The sequence below is a fragment of the Anomalospiza imberbis genome, chromosome 28 (genome assembly GCF_031753505.1).
Source record: "Anomalospiza imberbis isolate Cuckoo-Finch-1a 21T00152 chromosome 28, ASM3175350v1, whole genome shotgun sequence".
NCBI lineage: Eukaryota > Metazoa > Chordata > Aves > Passeriformes > Viduidae > Anomalospiza > Anomalospiza imberbis.
In genome coordinates, this window is record NC_089708.1 from 4191546 (window position 1) to 4211050 (window position 19505).

The 19505-nt window shown below is 64.3% G+C and overlaps 1 protein-coding gene across 1 annotated transcript; it reads right to left on the bottom strand.

Moving 5' to 3' along the window:
- Window positions 1-588: 588 nt before the first annotated feature.
- Window positions 589-18805, bottom strand: CIAO1 (cytosolic iron-sulfur assembly component 1). The gene is given in 8 exon segments (XM_068174688.1): window positions 589-881; window positions 2212-2290; window positions 4102-4294; window positions 8439-8530; window positions 12247-12340; window positions 12342-12359; window positions 15696-15844; window positions 18589-18805. Coding segments are annotated over 8 exon segments (1008 nt in total). The 5' UTR covers window positions 18728-18805; the 3' UTR covers window positions 589-637.
- Window positions 18806-19505: the final 700 nt, after the last annotated feature.

Here is a 19505-nt window from a genome sequence, read left to right on the forward strand (position 1 = left end):
GGGGGAGGTTCTGGAGAACATTGTGATCCTGGAGGCCACAGGAGATTCCTGGAGGACAGAGGAACCTTCTGGACACCATAGGGGGAGGTTCTGGAGAACATTGGGTGACGCTGGAGGCCCCAGGAGATTCCTGGAGGTCCCCGAGGTGTCCTGGAGGCCACAGGAGGTTCTTGGAGGCCACAGGAGGTTCTGGAGCCCACAGAAAGTTCTGGAGAACATTGGATGATCCTGGAGGCCACAGGAGGTTCCTGGAGGCCACAGGAGGTTCCTGGAGGTCCTGGAGGACAGAGAAACCTTCTGGACACCATGGGGGGAGGTTCTGGAGAACATTGGGTGACGCTGGAGGCCCCAGGAGATTCCTGGAGGTCTCCGAGGTGTCCTGGAGGCCACAGGAGGTTCCTGGAGGTCCTGGAGGACAGAGGAACCTTCTGGACACCATAGGGGGAGGTTCTGGAGAACATTGGGTGACGCTGGAGGCCCCAGGAGATTCCTGGAGGTCCCCGAGGTGTCCTGGAGGCCACAGGACGTTCTTGGAGGCCACAGGAGGTTCTGGAGCCCACAGAAAGTTCTGGAGAACATTGGATGATCCTGGAGGCCACAGGAGGTTCCTGGAGGTGCCCTCGTTGTCCCGTGTCCCTCAGAGGCCCTCGGGGCGCTGGTAGTGCCAGAAGGCGATGTCGCCGTCGTCGCCGCAGGACGCCAGCAGCCCCGGCTCCCGCGGGTGCCAGGCCACGCCGTTGGCGTCCTGCGCGTGCGCCCGCGGCACGTGGGCCGCCAGGCCGAAGGTCACCGGCGAGCCCGGGGACGCCGGGGCCACCTCCTCGAACACGCGCACGGCGTCGTCACCGCACGCCGTGGCCACCGCGCCCGTCAGGTGGCACCTGGGCAAGGACAGGGGACAGGTGGCACCTGGGCAAGGACAGGTGGCACTTGGGCAAGGACATGGGACAGGGGACAGGTGGCACCTGGGCAGGGACAAGGACAGGGGACAGGTGGCACCTGGGCAAGGACAGGTGGCACCTGGGCAAGGACAGGTGGCACCTGGGCAGGGACAGGGGACAGGGGACAGGTGGCACCTGGGCAGGGACAGGGGACAGGTGGCACCTGGGCAAGGACAGGGGACAGGTGGCACCTGGGCAAGGACAGGGGACAGGTGGCACCTGGGCAGGGACAGGGGACAGGTGGCACCTGGGAAGGGACAGGTGGCACCTGGGCAAGGACAAGGACAGGGGACAGGTGGCACCTGGGCAAGGACAGGGGACAGGGGACAGGTGGCACCTGGGCAAAGACAGGTGGCACCTGGGCAAGGACAAGGACAGGGGACAGGTGGCACCTGGGCAGGGACAGGGGACAGGGGACAGGTGGCACCTGGGCAAGGACACGTGTCACCTGGGCAGGGACAAGGACAGGGGACAGGTGGCACCTGGGCAAGGACAGGTGGCACCTGGGCAGGGACAAGGACAGGGGACAGGTGGCACCTGGGCAAGGACAGGGGACAGGTGGCACCTGGGCAGGGACAAGGACAGGGGACAGGTGGCACCTGGGAAGGGACAGGTGGCACCTGGGCAAGGACATGAGACAGGGGATAGGTGGCACCTGGGCAAGGACATGGGACAGGTGGCACCTGGGCAAGGACAGAGGACAGGTGGCACCTGTGGGGACAGGGAGGGGACAGGTGGCACCTGGGCAGGGACAGGGGACAAGGAGGGGCCAGGTGGCACCTGTGGGGCACAGGTGGCATCAGGGAGGGGACAGGGCCCCGGGGAGGTGTCCCAGGTGTCCCCAGGTGTCCCCAATGTCCCCAGGTGTCCTCGGTGTCCCCAATGTCCCAGGTGTCCTCGGTGTCCCCAGGTGTCCCCAGGTGTCCCCAATGTCCCCAATGTCCCCGGTGTCCCCAGGTGTCCCCAGGTGTCCCCAATGTCCCCTGGTGTCCCTGGTGTCCCCAATGTCCCCAGGTGTCCCCAATGTCCCCGGTGTCCCCAGGTGTCCTCGGTGTCCCCAATGTCCCCAGGTGTCCCTGGTGTCCCCAATGTCCCTGGTGTCCCCAGGTGTCCCCAATGTCCCCAGTGTCCCCAGGTGTCCTCGGTGTCCCCAATGTCCCCAGTGTCCCCAGGTGTCCTCGGTGTCCCCAATGTCCCCGGTGTCCCCAATGTCCCAGGTGTCCCCAATGTCCCTGGTGTCCCCAATGTCCCCGGTGTCCCCGGTGCTCACCAGGCCACGTCGTAGATGCTGCGCCCGTGGTACCCGGACAGGGTGCACACACACTGCCAGCTGTGCTCCGTGCCACCGCCTGGGGACATCGGGGACATTGGGGTGTCCACCCCCACAAGGTGCGGTTATTGCTGCAGGACACGAGTCCCTGTCCCCATGTCCCCGTGTCCCCAATGTCCCCATGTCCCCATGTCCCTGTCCCCATGTCCCAATGTCCCCATGTTCCAAATGTCTCCATGTCCCCAATGTCCCCATGTCCCTGTCCCCAATGTCCCAATGTCCCCATGTCCCTGTCTCCATGTCCCCAATGTCCCCATGTCCCCATGTCCCCAATGTCCCCATGTCCCTGTCCCCAATGTCCCCGTGTCCCTGTCCCCATGTCCCAATGTCCCCATGTCCCAAATGTCTCCATGTCCCCAATGTCCCCATGTCCCCAATGTCCCCATGTCCCAAATGTCTCCATGTCCCCAATGTCCCCATGTCCCCATGTCCCCAATGTCCCCATGTCCCCGTGTCCAATGTCCCCGTGTCCCAATGTCCCTATGTCCCAAATGTCCCCGTGTCCCAATGTCCCCATGTCCCAATGTCCCCATGTCCCAATGTCCCCATGTCCCTGTCCCCAATGTCCCCATGTCCCTGTCTCCATGTCCCCAATGTCCCCAATGTCCCCATGTCCCCAATGTCCCCATGTCCCAATGTCCCAAATGTCCCCATGTCCCAATGTCCCCATGTCCCTGTCCCAAATGTCCCCATGTCCCTGTCCCCAACGTCCCCATGTCCCCATGTCCTGTCCCCATGTCCCAATGTCCCCATGTCCCCATGTCCCCGTGTCCCCAATGTCCCCATGTCCCCATGTCCCCAATGTCCCCATGTCCCCATGTCCCTGTGTCCCCATGTCCCCAATGTCCCCATGTCCCAATGTCCCTGTCCCCATGTCCTGTCCCCATGTCCCAATGTCCCCATGTCCCCATGTCCTGTCCCCATGTCCCAATGTCCCCATGTCCCCATGTCCCTGTCCCCCTGTCCCCAATGTCCCTGTGTCCCAATGTCCTCATGTCCCAAATGTCCCCATGTCCCTGTGTCCCAATGTCCTCATGTCCCAAATGTCCCCATGTCCCTGTCCCCAATGTCCCCGTGTCCCTGTCCCCAATGTCCCCATGTCCCTGTCCCCAATGTCCCCATGTCCCCGTGTCCCTGTCCCCATGTCCCCAATGTCCCCATGTCCCCAATGTCCCCATGTCCCTGTCCCCAATGTCCCCAATGTCCCCATGTCCCCAATGTCCCCATGTCCCTGTCCCCATGTCCCAAATGTCCCCATGTCCCTGTCCCCATGTCCCCAATGTCCCCATGTCCCCATATCCCTGTCCCCAATGTCCCCATGTCCCTGTCCCCATGTCCCTATCCCCATGTCCCTGTGTCCCTGTCCCCATGTCCCCATGTCCCCATGTCCCAAATGTCCCCATGTCCCAAATGTCCCCATGTCCCTGTCCCCAATGTCCCCATGTCCCCATGTCCCTGTCCCCATGTCCCCAATGTCCCCATGTCCCTGTCCCTGTGTCCCCATATCCCCATGTCCCTGTCTCCAATGTCCCCATGTCCCCATGTCCCTGTCCCCATGTCCCTGTCCCCCTGTCCCCAATGTCCCCGTGTCCCAATGTCCTCATGTCCCAAATGTCCCCATGTCCCTGTCCCCAATGTCCCCGTGTCCCTGTCCCCAATGTCCCCATGTCCCAATGTCCCCGTGTCCCTGTCCCCATGTCCCCAATGTCCCCCTGTCCCCAATGTCCCCGTGTCCCTGTCCCCAATGTCCCCAGTGTCCCCATGTCCCCATGTCCCTGTCCCCGTGTCCCCATGTCCCTGTCCCCCTGTCCCCGTGTCCCCGTCCCTCACCGTGTCCCGGGGCGCGCTGCCACACGCGCAGGGTGCGGTCATCGCTGCAGGACACGAGGCGCTGGCCGGAGCGCTCCCAGGCCACCGCCCACACGGTGGACGTGTGTCCCTCCAGGGTGGCACAGCACACCCAGTCGTCCTCGTCCTCGCGGTACAGGCGCACCGTGTCGTCGTAGCTGGCACTGGCCAGCAGCTGGGGACACCGGCGGGGACACCGTTGGGGACACTGGGGACATTGAGGGGCTTGGGGACATTGAGGATATTGGGGACACCAGTGGGGACACTGGGGGGATTGGGATACTGGGGACAGCGGGGACACTGGGGACACTGGGATCACACCGTGTCGTCGTAGCTGGCACTGGCCAGCAGCTGGGGACACCGGCGGGGACACTGGGGACATTGAGGACATTGAGGGGCTTGGGGACATTGGGGACAGCGGGGGGATTGGGACACTGGGGACATCGGTGGGGACATTGGGGACATTGAGGGGCTTGGGGACACTGGGGACAGCGGGGGGATTGGGACATTGGGGACACTGGGATCACACCGTGTCATCGTAGCTGGCACTGGCCAGCAGCTGGGGACACCGACGGGGACACCGTTGGGGACATTGGGGACATTGAGGGGCTTGGGGACACTGGGGACACTGGGGACACTGGGATCACACCGTGTCGTTGTAGCCGGCACTGGCCAGCAGCTGGGGACACCGGCGGGGACACCGTTGGGGACATTGGGGACATTGAGGGGCTTGGGGACACTGGGGACAGCGGGGGGATTGGGACACTGGGGACACCGTTGGGGACATTGGGGACATTGAGGGGCTTGGGGACACTGGGGACAGCGGGGGGATTGGGACACTGGGGACACTGGGGACACTGGGATCACACCGTGTCATCGTAGCTGGCACTGGCCAGCAGCTGGGGACACCGACGGGGACATTGGGGACATTGAGGGGCTTGGGGACACTGGGGACAGTGGGGGTATTGGAACACTGGGGACACCGTTGGGGACATTGGGGACATTGAGGGGCTTGGGGACACTGGGGACAGTGGGGGGATTGGGACACTGGGGACACTGGGATCACACCATGTCGTCGTAGCTGGCACTGGCCAGCAGCTGGGGACACTGTTGGGGACATCCCTGGGGACATTGGGGACATTGAGGGGATTGGGGACATAGGGGACAGCGGGGGGATTGGGACACTGGGGACACCGGTGGGGACATTGGGGACATTGAGGGGCTTGGGGACATTGGGGACACCGGCGGGGACATTGGGGACACTGGGGACACCGGGATCACACCGTGTCGTTGTAGCCGGCACTGGCCAGCAGCTGGGGACACCGGCGGGGACACCGTTGGGGACATTGGGGACATTGAGGGGCTTGGGGACATTGGGGACAGCGGGGGGATTGGAACACTGGGGACACCGGTGAGGACATTGGGGACATTGAGGGGCTTGGGGACACTGGGGACAGCGGGGACATTGGGGACATTGGGGACACTGGGATCACACCGTGTCGTCGTAGCTGGCACTGGCCAGCAGCTGGGGACACCGGTGGGGACATTGGGGACATTGGGGACACTGGGGACACCAGGATCACACCGTGTCGTCACAGCCGGCACTGGCCAGCAGCTGGGGACACCAGCGGGGACATCCCTGGGGACATTGGGGACATTGAGGACACTGGGGACAGCGGGGGGATTGGGACACTGGGGACACTGGGGACACTGGGATCACACCGTGTCGTCATAGCCGGCACTGGCCAGCAGCTGGGGACACCGGTGGGGACATTGGGGACATTGAGGGGCTTGGGGACATTGGGGACATTGGGGACACCAGGATCACACCGTGTCGTCATAGCTGGCACTGGCCAGCAGCTGGGGACACCGGTGGGGACATCCCTGGGGACATTGGGGACATTGAGGGGATTGGGGACACTGGGGACATTGGGGACACTGGGGACACCGGGATCACACCGTGTCGTCGTAGCTGGCACTGGCCAGCAGCTGGGGACATCCCTGGGGACATCCCTGGGGACATCCCTGGGGACATCCCTGGGGACGCTGGGGACAGGAATGGGACCCTGGCAGGGTTTGGGCATCTCTGGGGGTCCCTGTGGGAGTTTGGGGTGTCCCCAGGGGTGTCCCCGTGTCCCCCCCGCTGTCCCCAGGTGTGTCCCAGGAGTCCCAGGGTGTCCCCAAGTCCCTCTGGGTGTCCTCATGTCCCGCAGTTGTCCCCAGGTGTGTCCCCATGTCCCCCCACGTGTGTCCCTGTGTCCCCCCAGCTGTCCCCTTGTCCCCCCATGTGTGTCCCCCCAGGTGTCCCCATGTCCCCCCAGGTGTCCCCATGTCCCCCCGGGTGTCCCCATGTCCCCCCAGCTGTCCCCAGGTGTGTCCCCTTGTCCCCCCAGGGTGTCCCCTTGTCCCACCAGGTGTGTCCCTGTGTCCCCCAGCTGTCCCCCATGTCCCCCCAGGGTGTCCCCGTGTCCCCCCAGCTGTCCCCATGTCCCCTCGGGTGTCCCCGTGTCCCCCCAGCTGTCCCCAGGTGTGACCCAGGTGTGTCCCCATGTCCCCTGGGTGTGTCCCTGTGTCCCCCAGCTGTCCCCGGATGTCCCCAGGTGTCCCCATGTGTGTCCCCAGCTGTCCCCAGGTGTGTCCCCATGTCCCCTGGGTGTGTCCCTGTGTCCCCCAGCTGTCCCCATGTCCCCTGGGTGTGTCTCTGTGTCCCCAGGTGTCCCCATGTCCCCTGAGTGTGTCCCCGTGTCCCCACAGCTGTCCCCATGTGTGTCCCCATGTCCCCTGGGTGTGTCTCTGTGTCCCCCCAGGTGTCCCCAGGTGTCCCCATGTCCCCTGGGTGTGTCCCTGTGTCCCCCAGCTGTCCCTGGGTGTCCCCATGTGTGTCCCCATGTGTGTCCCCATGTGTGTCCCCATGTCCCCCCTGGGTGTGTCCCTGTGTCCCCCAGCTGTCCCCATGTCCCCTGGGTGTGTTACTGTGCCCCCAGGTGTCCCCAGGTGTCCCACCAGGTGTGTCTCTGTGTCCCCTCAGGTGTCCCCAGGTGTCCCCATGTGTGTCCCCATGTCCCCTGGGTGTGTCCCTGTGTCCCCCCAGCTGTCCCCAGGTGTGTCCCCTTGTCCCCCCAGGTGTGTCCCTGTGTCCCACCGGGTGTCCCCATGTCCCCCCAGCTGTCTCCAGGTGTGACCCAGGTGTGTCCCCTTGTCCCCCCAGGTGTATCCCCATTTCCCCCCAGGTGTCCCCATGTCCCACCAGGTGTGTCCCCTTGTCCCCCCAGGTGTCCCCCAGGTGTGTCCCCATGGTCCCCTGGGTGTGTCCCTTTGTCCCCCAGCTATCCCCAGGTGTCTCCATGTCCCCTGGGTGTGTCTCTGTGTCCCCCCAGGTGTCCCCAGGTGTGTCCCCATGTCCCCCCTGGGTGTGTCCCCTGTGTCCCCCAGCTGTCCCCGGGTCTCCCCAGGTGTCCCCATGTGTGTCCCCATGTCCCCCCTGGGTGTGTCTCTGTGTCCCCAGGTGTGTCCCCATGTCCCCTGGGTGTGTCCCCAGGTGTCCCCCCCAGGTGTCCCCAGGTGTCCCCATGTGTGTCCCCATGTCCCCTGGGTGTGTCCCCTGTGTCCCCCCAGCTGTCCCCATGTCCCCTGGGTGTGTCCCTGTGTCCCCCCAGCTGTCCCCAGGTGTGTCCCCTTGTCCCCTCAGGTGTCCCCGTGTCCCCCCAGCTGTCCCCAGGTGTGACCCAGGTGTGTCCCCTTGTCCCCCCAGGTGTGTTCCCGTGTCCCCCCAGCTGTCCCCAGGTGTGTCCCCATGTCCCCCCCAGGTGTCCCTGTGTCCCCCCCAGGTGTCCCCATGTGTGTCCCCATGTCCCCCCTGGGTGTGTCCCCGTGTCCCCCCAGCTGTCCCCAGGTGTCCCCATGTCCCCTGGGGTGTGTCCCTGTGTCCCCCCGGGTATCCCCAGGTGTCCCCAGGTGTCCCCAGGTGTGTCCCCCATGTCCCCTGGGTGTGTCCCCAGGTGTCCCCATGTGTGTCCCCATGTCCCACCAGGTGTGTCCCCGTGTCCCCCCGGGTGTCCCCAGGTGTGTCCCCATGTCCCCTGGGTGTGTCCCCAGCTGTCCCCTCAGGTTGTCCCCCAGCTGTCCCCCCGGGTTGTCCCCAGGTGTCCCCATGTCCCCTGGGTGTGTCCCTGTGTCCCCCCGGGTGTCCCCAGGTGTCCCCAGGTGTCCCCAGGTGTCCCCAGGTGTCCCCTCAGGTGTCCCCAGGTGTCCCCATGTCCCCCTGGGTGTGTCCCCAGGTGTCCCCAGGTGTCCCCCCGGGTGTCCCCAGGTGTCCCCACCTCCTGGCTGGGGTGCCACACCACGTGTTTGACGTCCTGGCTGTGGGCGCTCAGCACGCTGACACACTCGAACTCCTGCTCCTCCTCGTCCACTGCGGGGACAGCGGGCAGCGGTCAGTGGGGTCACTGTGGTCACTGTGGTCACTGTGGTCAGTGTGGCCACTGTGGTCAGTGTGGCCACTGTGGGGTCAGTGTGGTCAGTGTGTGGGCAGTGAGGTCAGTGAGGTCAGTGAGGTCAGTGTGGTCAGTGTGGTCACTGTGGTCAGTGTGGTCACTGTGAGGTCAGTGTGGTCAGTGTGGTCAGTGTGTGGTCAGTGAGGTCAGTGGTCAGTTGCTGTCCTGGCTGTGGGGCGCTCAGCACGCTGACACACTCGAACTCCTGCTCCTCCTCGTCCACTGCGGGGACAGCGGGCAGCGGTCAGTGCGGTCACTGTGGTCACTGTGTGGTCAGTGTGGTCAGTGTGTGGTCACAGTGGTCAGTGTGGTCACTGTGGTCACTGTGGTCAGTGTGGTCAGTGTGGTCACTGTGGTCAGTGTGGTCAGTGGTCAGTGGTCACTGTGGTCACTGTGGTCACTGTGGTCAGTGTGGTCACTGTGGGGTCAGTGAGGTCAGGTGAGGTTAGTGTGGTCACAGCGGTCACTGTGGTCAGTGTGGTCAGTGTGGCCACTGTGGTCAGTGAGGTCAGTGTGGTCACTGTGTGGTCACTGTGGTCAGTGTGGTCAGTGTGGTCACCGTGGTCAGTGGTCACTGTGGTCAGTGTGGTCACTGTGGTCACTGTGGGGTCACTGTGGTCACTGTGTGGTCAGTGTGGTCAGTGTGGTCAGTGGTCACTGTGTGGTCAGCGTGGTCAGTGTGGTCACTGTGGTCACTGTGGTCACTGTGGTCACTGTGGTCACTGTGGTCAGTGTGGTCACTGTGTGGTCACTGTGGTCAGTGTGGTCACTGTGGTCAGTGTGGTCACTGTGTGGTCACTGTGGTCAGTGTGGTCAGTGTGGTCAGTGGTCAGTGCTGTCCTGGCTGTGGGCGCTCAGCACGCTGACACACTCGAACTCCTGCTCCTCCTCGTCCACTGCGGGGACAGCGGGCAGCGGTCAGTGGGGTCAGTGTGGCCACTGTGGGGTCACTGTGGTCACTGTGGTCAGTGTGGTCACTGTGGTCAGTGTGGTCACTGTGGTCAGTGTGGTCAGTGGTCAGTGTGGTCAGTGTGGTCACTGTGGTCACTGTGTGGTCAGTGTGGTCAGTGTGTGGTCACTGTGGTCACTGTGGTCAGTGTGGTCAGTGTGGTCAGTGTGGTCAGTGTGGTCACTGTGGTCAGTGTGGTCAGTGTGGTCAGTGTGGTCACTGTGGTCAGTGTGGTCAGTGTGGTCACTGTGGTCAGTGAGGTCAGTGTGGTCAGTGCGGTCACTGTGGTCAGTGTGTGGTCACTGTGGTCAGTGTGGTCAGTGTGGTCAGTGTGGTCACTGTGGTCACTGTGGTCAGTGTGGTCAGTGTGGTCACCGTGGTCAGTGTGGTCAGGGTGGTCACTGTGGTCACTGTGGTCAGTGTGGTCAGTGTGGTCACTGTGGTCACTGTGGTCAGTGTGTGGTCACTGTGGTCACTGTGGTCAGTGTGGTCAGGGTGGTCACTGTGTGGTCACTGTGGTCAGTGTGGTCAGGGTGGTCACTGTGGTCACTGTGGTCACTGTGGTCAGTGTGTGGTCACTGTGGTCACTGTGGTCAGTGTGGTCAGGGTGGTCACTGTGTGGTCACTGTGGTCAGTGTGGTCAGTGTGGTCAGTGTGGTCACTGTGGTCACTGTGGTCAGTGTGTGGTCACTGTGGTCACTGTGGTCAGTGTGGTCAGGGTGGTCACTGTGTGGTCACTGTGGTCAGTGTGGTCAGTGTGGTCACTGTGGTCACTGTGGTCAGTGTGGTCACTGTGGTCAGTGTGGTCACTGTGGTCACTGTGGTCAGTGTGGTCACTGTGGTCACTGTGGTCACTGTGGTCAGTGTGGTCACTGTGGGGTCACTGTGGTCAGTGTGGTCAGGGTGGTCACTGTGGGGTCAGTGTGGTCAGTGTGTGGTCAGTGTGGTCAGTGTGGTCACTGTGGTCAGTGTGGTCACTGTGGTCACTGTGGTCAGTGTGGTCACTGTGGTCACTGTGGTCACTGTGGTCAGGGTGGTCACTGTGGGGTCAGTGTGGTCAGTGTGGTCAGTGTGTGGTCACTGTGTGGTCAGTGTGGTCAGTGTGTGGTCACTGTGGTCAGTGTGGTCAGTGTGGTCAGTGAGGTCAGTGAGGTCAGTGTGGTCAGTGCGGTCACTGTGGTCAGTGTGGTCAGTGTGGTCAGTGTGGTCAGTGTGGTCAGTGTGGTCACTGTGGTCAGTGTGGTCAGTGTGGTCAGTGTGGTCAGTGTGGTCAGTGTGGTCACTGTGGTCCGTGTGGTCAGTGTGGTCAGTGAGGTCAGTGAGGTCAGTGTGGTCAGTGTGGTCACTGTGGTCAGTGTGGTCAGTGTGGTCAGTGTGGTCAGTGTGGTCAGTGTGGTCACTGTGGTCAGTGTGGTCAGTGTGGTCAGTGTGGTCAGTGTGGGGTCAGTGTGGTCACTGTGTGGTCACTGTGGTCAGTGGTCAGTGTGTGGTCAGTGGTCAGTGTGGTCAGTGGTCAGTGGTCACTGTGGTCAGTGTGGTCACTGTGGTCAGTGGTCAGTGGTCACTGTGGTCACTGTGGTCACTGTGGTCAGTGGTCAGTGGTCACTGTGGTCAGTGTGGTCACTGTGGTCAGTGTGGTCAGTGGTCACAGTGGTCAGTGTGGTCACTGTGGTCAGTGGTCAGTGGTCAGTGTGGTCAGTGTGGTCAGTGGTCACTGTGGTCAGTGGTCACTGTGGTCACTGTGGTCAGTGGTCAGTGGTCACAGTGGTCACAGTGGTCAGTGGTCAGTGGTCACAGTGGTCAGTGGTCACAGTGGTCAGTGGTCACTGTGGTCAGTGGTCAGTGGTCACTGTGGTCACTGTGGTCAGTGGTCAGTGGTCACAGTGGTCACAGTGGTCAGTGGTCAGTGGTCACTGCGGTCAGTGGTCAGTGGTCAGTGGTCACAGTGGTCAGTGGTCACAGTGGTCAGTGGTCAGTGGTCAGTGGTCACTCACCCTCCCAGACCCAGACGCTCTTGTCGCGGCTGCAGGTGGCCAGCAGTGACCCCGAGGGTGCCCAGGGGGTCAGTGGTCACTGTGGTCAGTGGTCAGTGGTCACAGTGGTCACTGTGGTCACAATGGTCACAGTGGTCACTGTGGTCACAGTGGTCAGTGGTCACTGTGGTCAGTGTGGTCAGTGTGGTCACTGTGGTCACTGTGGTCAGTGTGGTCACTGTGGTCACTGTGGTCACTGTGGTCACTGTGGTCAGTGTGGTCAGTGGTCACTGTGGTCAGTGGTCCACTGTGGTCAGTGTGGTCAGTGTGGTCAGTGTGGTCACTGTGGTCAGTGTGGTCAGTGGTCACTGTGGTCAGTGTGGTCACTGTGGTCAGTGTGGTCACTGTGTGGTCACTGTGGTCAGTGGTCACTGTGGTCAGTGGTCAGTGGTCACTCACCCTCCCAGACCCAGACGCTCTTTGTCGCGGCTGCAGGTGGCCAGCAGTGACCCCGAGGGTGCCCAGGGGGTCAGTGGTCACTGTGGTCAGTGGTCAGTGGTCACAGTGGTCAGTGCTCAGTGGTCACTGGTCACTGTGGTCAGTGGTCAGTGGTCACTGTGGTCACAGTGGTCAGTGGTCAGTGGTCAGTGGTCACTGTGGTCAGTGGTCAGTGGTCACAGTGGTCAGTGGTCAGTGGTCAGTGGTCACTCACCCTCCCAGACCCAGACGCTCTTGTCGCGGCTGCAGGTGGCCAGCAGTGACCCTGAGGGTGCCCAGGCCACCGACTTCACCTCGTTCTCGTGCCCCCTCCAGCGTGGCCACCACCTGCGGGGACCGGGCACGCTGGCACGGGGGCACGGGGGGATTTGGGGGAATTGGGGGGGTTTTGGGGGTCCAGGTGGGTTTTTGGGGGGGTCTGGGGGGATTTGGGGGAATTGGGGGGGTTTTGGGGGTCCAGGTGGGGTTTTTGGGGGGGGTCTGGGGGGGATTTGGGGGGAATTGGGGGGGTTTTGGGGGTCCAGGTGGGTTTTTGGGGGGGGGTCTGGGGGGGATTTGGGGGAATTGGGGGGGGTTTTGGGGGTCCAGGTGGGTTTTTGGGGGGGGGTCTGGGGGGGATTTGGGGGGAATTGGGGGGGTTTTGGGGGTCCAGGTGGGTTTTTGGGGGGGGTCTGGGGGGGATTTGGGGGAATTGGGGGGGTTTTGGGGGTCCAGGTGGATTTTTGGGGGGGGGTCTGGGGGGGATTTGGGGGGTCCAGGGGGATTTTTGGGGGGGGTCTGGGGGGATTTGGGGGGGATTTTGGGGGTCAGGGTGGATTTTTGGGGAGTTTGGGGGGGCGTTTGGGGGGGTCCTTTGGGGGGTCTGGGGGGCGATTTGGGGGGGGGGTTTGGGGGGGTCCAGGTGGATTTTTGGGGAGTTTGGGAGGGTCTGGGTGGGATTTGGGGGGGATTTGGGGGGTCAGGGTGGATTTTTGGGGGGTTTGGGGGGGCGTTTGGGGGGGTCTTTGGGGGGGTCTGGGGGGCGATTTGGGGGGGGGTTTGGGGGGGGGGTCCGGGTTGATTTTTGGGCAGTTTGGGGGGGTCTGGGGGGGGATTTGGGGGGTTCGGGGGGTCCAGGTGGATTTTTGGGGGGTTTGGGGGGGGATTTGGGGGAATTTGGGGGGGGTCCAGGTGGATTTTTTGGGGAGTTTGGGGGGATATTTGGGGAATTTGGGGGGGGTCCAGATGGATTTTTGGGGCGTTTGGGGGGGTCTGTGTGGGATTGGGGGGATTCTGGGGGAATTTGGGGGGTGTTTGGGGGGGGGTCCAGGTGGATTTTTGGGGAGTTTGGGGGGGTCTGGGGGGGAATTGGGGGGCTTTTGGGGGTCCAGATGGATTTTTGGGGGGGTCTGGGGGGGTCTGTGTGGGATTGGGGGGGTCTGGGGGGCGATTTGGGGGGAATTGGGGTAGTTTGGGGGGGGGGTCCGGGTTGATTTTTGGGGGGTTTGGGGGGTATTTGGGGGGGTCTGGGGGAGATTTGGGGAGAACTGGGGGGGTTTGGGGGGGGTCCAGGTGGGTTTTTGGGGGGTTTTTGGGGGGTTTGGGGGGGGGTCTGTGTGGGATTGGGGGGGGTTTGGGGGGGATTTGGGGAGAACTGGGGGGGTTTGGGGGGGGTCCAGGTGGGTTTTTGGTGGGGTTTGGGGGGGTCTGTGTGGGTTTGGGGGGGTCTGGGGGCGATTTGGGGGGAATTGGGGGTAGTTTGGGGGGGGGTCCGGGTTGATTTTTGGGGGGTTTGGGGCTGTTTGTGGGGGATTGGGGGGGTCTGGGGGGGATTTGGGGGGATTTGCGGGGTCCAGGTGGATTTTTGGGGAGTTTGTGGGGGTCTGGGGGGAATTGGGGGGGTTTTGGGGGTCCAGGTGGGTTTTTGGGGGGTTTGGGGGGCGTTTTGGGGGGGTCTGTGTGGGTTTAGGGGGGTCTGGGGGCGATTTGGGGGGATTTGGGGGGTCCAGGTGGATTTTTGGGGCGTTTGGGGGGGATTTGGTGGGGTCTGGGGGGGTTGGGGGAGATTTGGGGGGATGGGAAGGGGTTTGGGGGGGTCTGGGGGGGATTTGGGGGGTTTGGGGGGGTCCAGGTGGATTTTTGGGGGGTCTGGGGAGGATTTGGGGGGGTCCAGGTGGATTTTTGGGGGGTTTGTGTGGGACTGGGGGGATTTGGGGGGTCCAGGGTGGATTTTTGGAGGGTCTGGGTGGGATCTGAGGGGATGGGAAGGGGTTTGGGGGGGTCTGGGGGGGGTTTGGGGGGGTTTTGGGGGTCCAGGGTGGATTTTTGGGGGGTTTGGGGGGGTCTGGGGGGGCTTTGGGGGGTGTTTTGGGGGGTCCAGGTGGATTTTTGGGGGGTTTGGGAGGGTCTGTGTGGGATTGGGGGGGGTCTGGGGGGGATTTGCGGGGTCCAGGTGGATTTTTGGGGGGTCTGGGTGGGATTTGGGGGGGTTTTTGGGGGGATCTGGGGGGGTGGGAAGGGGATCTGAGGGGGCCTTGGGGGGATTTTGGGGGGATTTTGGGGGGGTGGGAAAGGGTCTGGGGGGGCACGGGTGACACAGGTGACACAGGTGACACTGGGGTGACACAAATGACACAGGTGACCCGGGGGACGCCGGGGGGACACACAGGTGACACGCAGGTGAACACGCAGGTGACACGCAAGTGACACAGATGACACCGGGGGGGACACACAGGTGACACGCAGGTGACATGTAGGTGGGACACAGAGGTGACACCAGGTGACACTGGGGTGACACAGATAACACACAGGTGACACACAGGTGACACAGGTGACACACAGATTACACAGGTGACACAGGTGACACAGATGACACAGGTGGGACACAGGTGACACTGGGGGATACAGGTGACACAGGTGACACACAGGTGACACCGGTGACACCAGGAGACACACAGGTGATGCAGGTGACCCAGGTGACACTGGGAGGACACACAGGTGACACTGGGGGTGACACAGGTGACACACAGGTGACACAGGTGACACTGGGGGCACACAGGTGACACAGGTGACACAGATGACACAGGTGACACAGGTGACACTGGGGGCACACAGGTGACACAGGTGACACAGGTGACACAGGTGACACAGGTGACACTGGGGGGCACACAGGTGACACAGGTGACACAGGTGACACAGGTGACACACAGGTGACACACAGGTGACACACAGGCGACACACAGGTGACACAGGTGACACTGGGGGCACACAGGTGACACAGGTGACACAGGGGACACCCAGGTGACACAGATGACACAGGTGACACAGGTGACACACAGATGACACAGGTGACACACAGGTGACACACAGGTGACACACAGGTGACACAGGTGACACAGGTGACACACAGGTGACACAGGTGACACAGGTGGCACACAGATGACACACAGATGACACACGTGACACAGGTGACACAGGTGACACACAGGTGACACAGGTGACACAGGTGACACTGATGACACAGGGGACACACAGATGACACACAGGTGACAGAGGTGACACAGAAGTGACACAGGTGACACAGGTGACACTGGGGGCACACAGGTGACACAGGTGACACAGGGGACACGCAGGTGACACCGGTGGCCCGGGGGACGCCGGGCTGGCCCGGCGGCAGCGTGGCACCTCGAAGCCGTGCTCGTGGCGCCTCCAGACGCACGTGGTGCCGTCGAAGCTGGCCGAGGCCAGGAAGTGCCCGCACGGCGACCACGCCACCCTGCGCACCGTGCGCTGGTGGCCATCGGCCAGCACCGCCCGGCACGCCCAGCCCGAGCCTGGGGACACAGGGGACAATGAGGGGACACTGAGGGGACACTGAGGGGACAGCAGGGGACACTGAGGAACACTGAGGGGACACTGAGGGGACATTGGGGACACCGAAGGGACAGGGCTGTCCCCGTGTCCATCCCTGCCCGGCACCGCCCGGCACGCCCAGCCCGAGCCTGGGGACACAGGGGACAATGAGGGGACATTGGGGGACACTGAGGGGACATTGGGGACACCGAGGGGACAGCAGGGACACTGGGGGGACAGTGAGGGGACAGAGCAGGGACAGGGCTGTCCCTGTGTCCGTCCCTGCCCAGCCCGAGCCTGGGGACACAGCGGGGACAATGAGAGGACACTGGGGACACCAAGGGGACACTGAGGGGACATTGGGGACACCAAGGGGACACTGAGGGGACATTGGGGACACCAGGGACACTGAGGGGACACTGAGGGGACACTTGAGGGGACACTGAGGGGACACTGGGACACTGAGGGGACACTGAGGGGACACTGGGGACATTGGGGGACACTGAGGGGACAGAGCAGGGACACTGAGGGGGACATTGGGGGACACTGAGGGGACAGGGCTGTCCCTGTGTCCAGCACCGCCCGGCACGCCCAGCCCGAGCCTGGGGACACAGCGGGGACAATGAGGGGACAGCAGGGGACACTGAGGGGACATTGGGGACACTGAGGGGACACTGAGGGGACACTGAGGGGACAGAGCAGGGACAGGGCTGTCCCCGTGTCCATCCCTGCCCAGCCCGAGCCTGGGGACACAGGGGACAATGAGGGGACATTGGGGACACAGGGGACAATGAGGGGACATTGGGGACACTGAGGGGACAGAGCAGGGACACTGAGGGGACATTGGGGACACTGAGGGGACATTGGGGACACTGAGGGGACAGAGCAGGGACAGGGCTGTCCCCGTGTCCCATCCCTGCCCAGCATAGCCCAGCCCGAGCCTGGGGACACTGAGGGGACATTGGGGACATTGGGACACCGAGGGGACACACCGGGATGTACTCAGGACAGCCCCACACGCGGCCCCTGGTCCCGTTCCCATTCCCGGTTTTCCCGTTCCCATTCCCATTCCCGGTTTTCCCGCTCCCTCACGGTTCAGTCCCGTTCCCATTCCCGGTTTTCCTGCTCCCTCACGGTTCGGTCCCGTTCCCATTCCCCGGTTTTCCCGTTCCCATTCCCGGTTTTCCCGTTCCCATTCCCGGTTTTCCCGCTCCCTCGTGGGTTGGTCCCGTTCCCGGTTTCCCCGTTCCCGTTCACCATCCCGGCCCCACACCCTGACGCTTCGGTCCCGTTCCCGGTTTCCCCCGTTCCCGGTTTCCCCCGTTCCCGGTTTCCCCGGTGCCGCTCACCCTCGCGGCCCCAGAGCCGCACGGTGCGGTCCCGTTCCCCGTTTCCCCCAGACCCGCACGGTCCCCGGTCCCGTTCCCGGTTTCCCCGGTCCCGTTCCCGGTGCCGGTGCCGCTCACCCTCGCGGCCCCAGACCCGCACGGTGCGGTCCGCGTCCCGTTCCCAGTTTCCCCGGTCCCGGTTTCCCCCGTTCCCGGTTTCCCCGGTCCCGGTTTCCCCGGTGCCGCTCACCCTCGCGGCCCCAGAGCCGCACGGTGCGGTCCCGTTCCCGGTTTCCCCAGACCCGCACGGTCCCGGTCCCGTTCCCGGTTTCCCCGGTCCCGGTTTCCCCGTTCCGCTCACCCTCGCGGCCCCAGAGCCCGCACGGTGCGGTCCCGGTCCCGGTTTCCCCCAGAGCCGCACGGTGCGGTCCCGGTTTCCCCGGTCCCGTTCCCGGTTTCCCCGTTCCCGGTTCCCCGTTCCCGTTCCCGTTCCCGGTTTCCCCGTTCCCGGTTCCCCGGTTTCCCCGGTGCCGCTCACCCTCGCGGCCCCAGAGCCGCACGGTGCGGTCCCGGTTTCCCCCGGTCCCGTTCCCCGTTTCCCCAGACCCGCACGGTCCCGTTCCCGTTCCCGTTCCCGGTTTCCCCGTTCCGCTCACCCTCGCGGCCCCAGAGCCGCACGGTGCGGTCCCGGTCCCGGTTTCCCCCGTTCCTGGTCCCATTCCGTTCCCGGTTTCCCCGTTCCCGGTCCCGGTTTCCCCCGGTTTCCCCGTTCCGCTCACCCCTCGCGGCCCCAGAGCCGCACGGTGCGGTCCCGTTCCCGGTTTCCCCAGACCCGCACGGTGCGGTCCCGGTTTTCCCGTTCCCGGTTTCCCCGTTCCCGGTTTCCCCGTTCCCGGTTTCCCCGGTCCCCGTTCCCCGTTTCCCCAGACCCGCACGGTCCCGTTCCCCGTCCCCGGTTTCCCCGGTTTCCCCGTTCCGCTCACCCTCGCGGCCCCAGAGCCGCACGGTGCGGTCCCGGTTTTCCCGTTCCCGGTTTCCCCCAGACCCGCACGGTCCCGTTCCCCCGTTCCCGGTTTCCCCGGTTTCCCCGGTGCCGCTCACCCTCGCGGCCCCAGAGCCGCACGGTGCGGTCCCGGTCCCGGTTTCCCCGTTCCTGGTCCCATTCCCGTTCCCGGTTTCCCCGTTCCCCGGTTTCCCCGTTCCCGGTTTCCCCCGGTCCCGGTTTCCCCGGTTTCCCCGTTTCCGCTCACCCTCGCGGCCCCAGAGCCGCACGGTGCGGTCCCGGTCCCGGTTTTCCCCGTTCCTGGTCCCATTCCCGTTCCCGGTTTCCCCGTTCCCGGTCCCGGTTTCCCCGTTCCCGTTCCCGTTCCCGTTCCCGGTTTCCCCGTTCCGCTCACCCTCGCGGCCCCAGAGCCGCACGGTGCGGTCCCCGCCGCAGGACGCCAGCAGGGCCCCGCTGGGGCTCCAGGCCAGGGCCCAGCACCGGGACTCGGGGTGCGCGGACACCCGGCACAGCAGCGACAGCGCCTCGGGCATGGCGGCACCGGAACCGACACCGGAACCGGAACCGACACCCGCACCGGAACCGGAACCGGAGCGGCGCCGGAAGCGGAACAGAAGCGGAAGCGGAAGCGCGGCCGGGCGGGGCCGTGAGGAGGGCCCGGAGCCGCTACCGGGGTCCGGCGGGGTCGGCATCGGCACCGGCACCGGCACCGCCTGTCCCGGGATCGGCACCGGCACCCGGCACCCGCCCTGTCCGGCACCGGGGCCGCTGTCGGGGTGTCCGGGCCGGGATCAGCGCGTTCGGAGCGACCGGGATCGGTGTCGGTGGACCGGGGCCGGTATCGGAAGCTGCTGCCGGTGAAGCCGGGGCGGGTGTCGGGGGTCCCGGAGCCGGTACCGGTGATCTCAGAGCCGGTACCGCTTATCCCCGCAGGGGGTGCCGGGGGTCCCGGAGCCGGTACCGCTTATCCCGGAGGGGTGTCGGGTGACGCAGGGTGGGTGCCGGGAGCCGGGAACCGGTCCCGGTTATCCCGGGGCGGGTGTTGGGTTCCGGGGAACCGGTCCCGGTTATCCCGGGGCGGGTGTTGGGGTTCCGGGAACCGGTCCCGGTGACCCAGGGCGGGTGCCGGGAGTCGGGAACCGGTCCCGGTGACCCAGGGCGGGTGTTGGGGTTCCGGGAACCGGTACCGGTGACCCAGGGCGGGTGCCGGGTTCCGGGAACCGGTACCGGTGACCCAGGGCGGGTGCCGGGGGATCCAGAGCAGGTGCCGGTGAGCCGGAACCGGTCCCGGTGACCCAGGGCTGGTTGTTG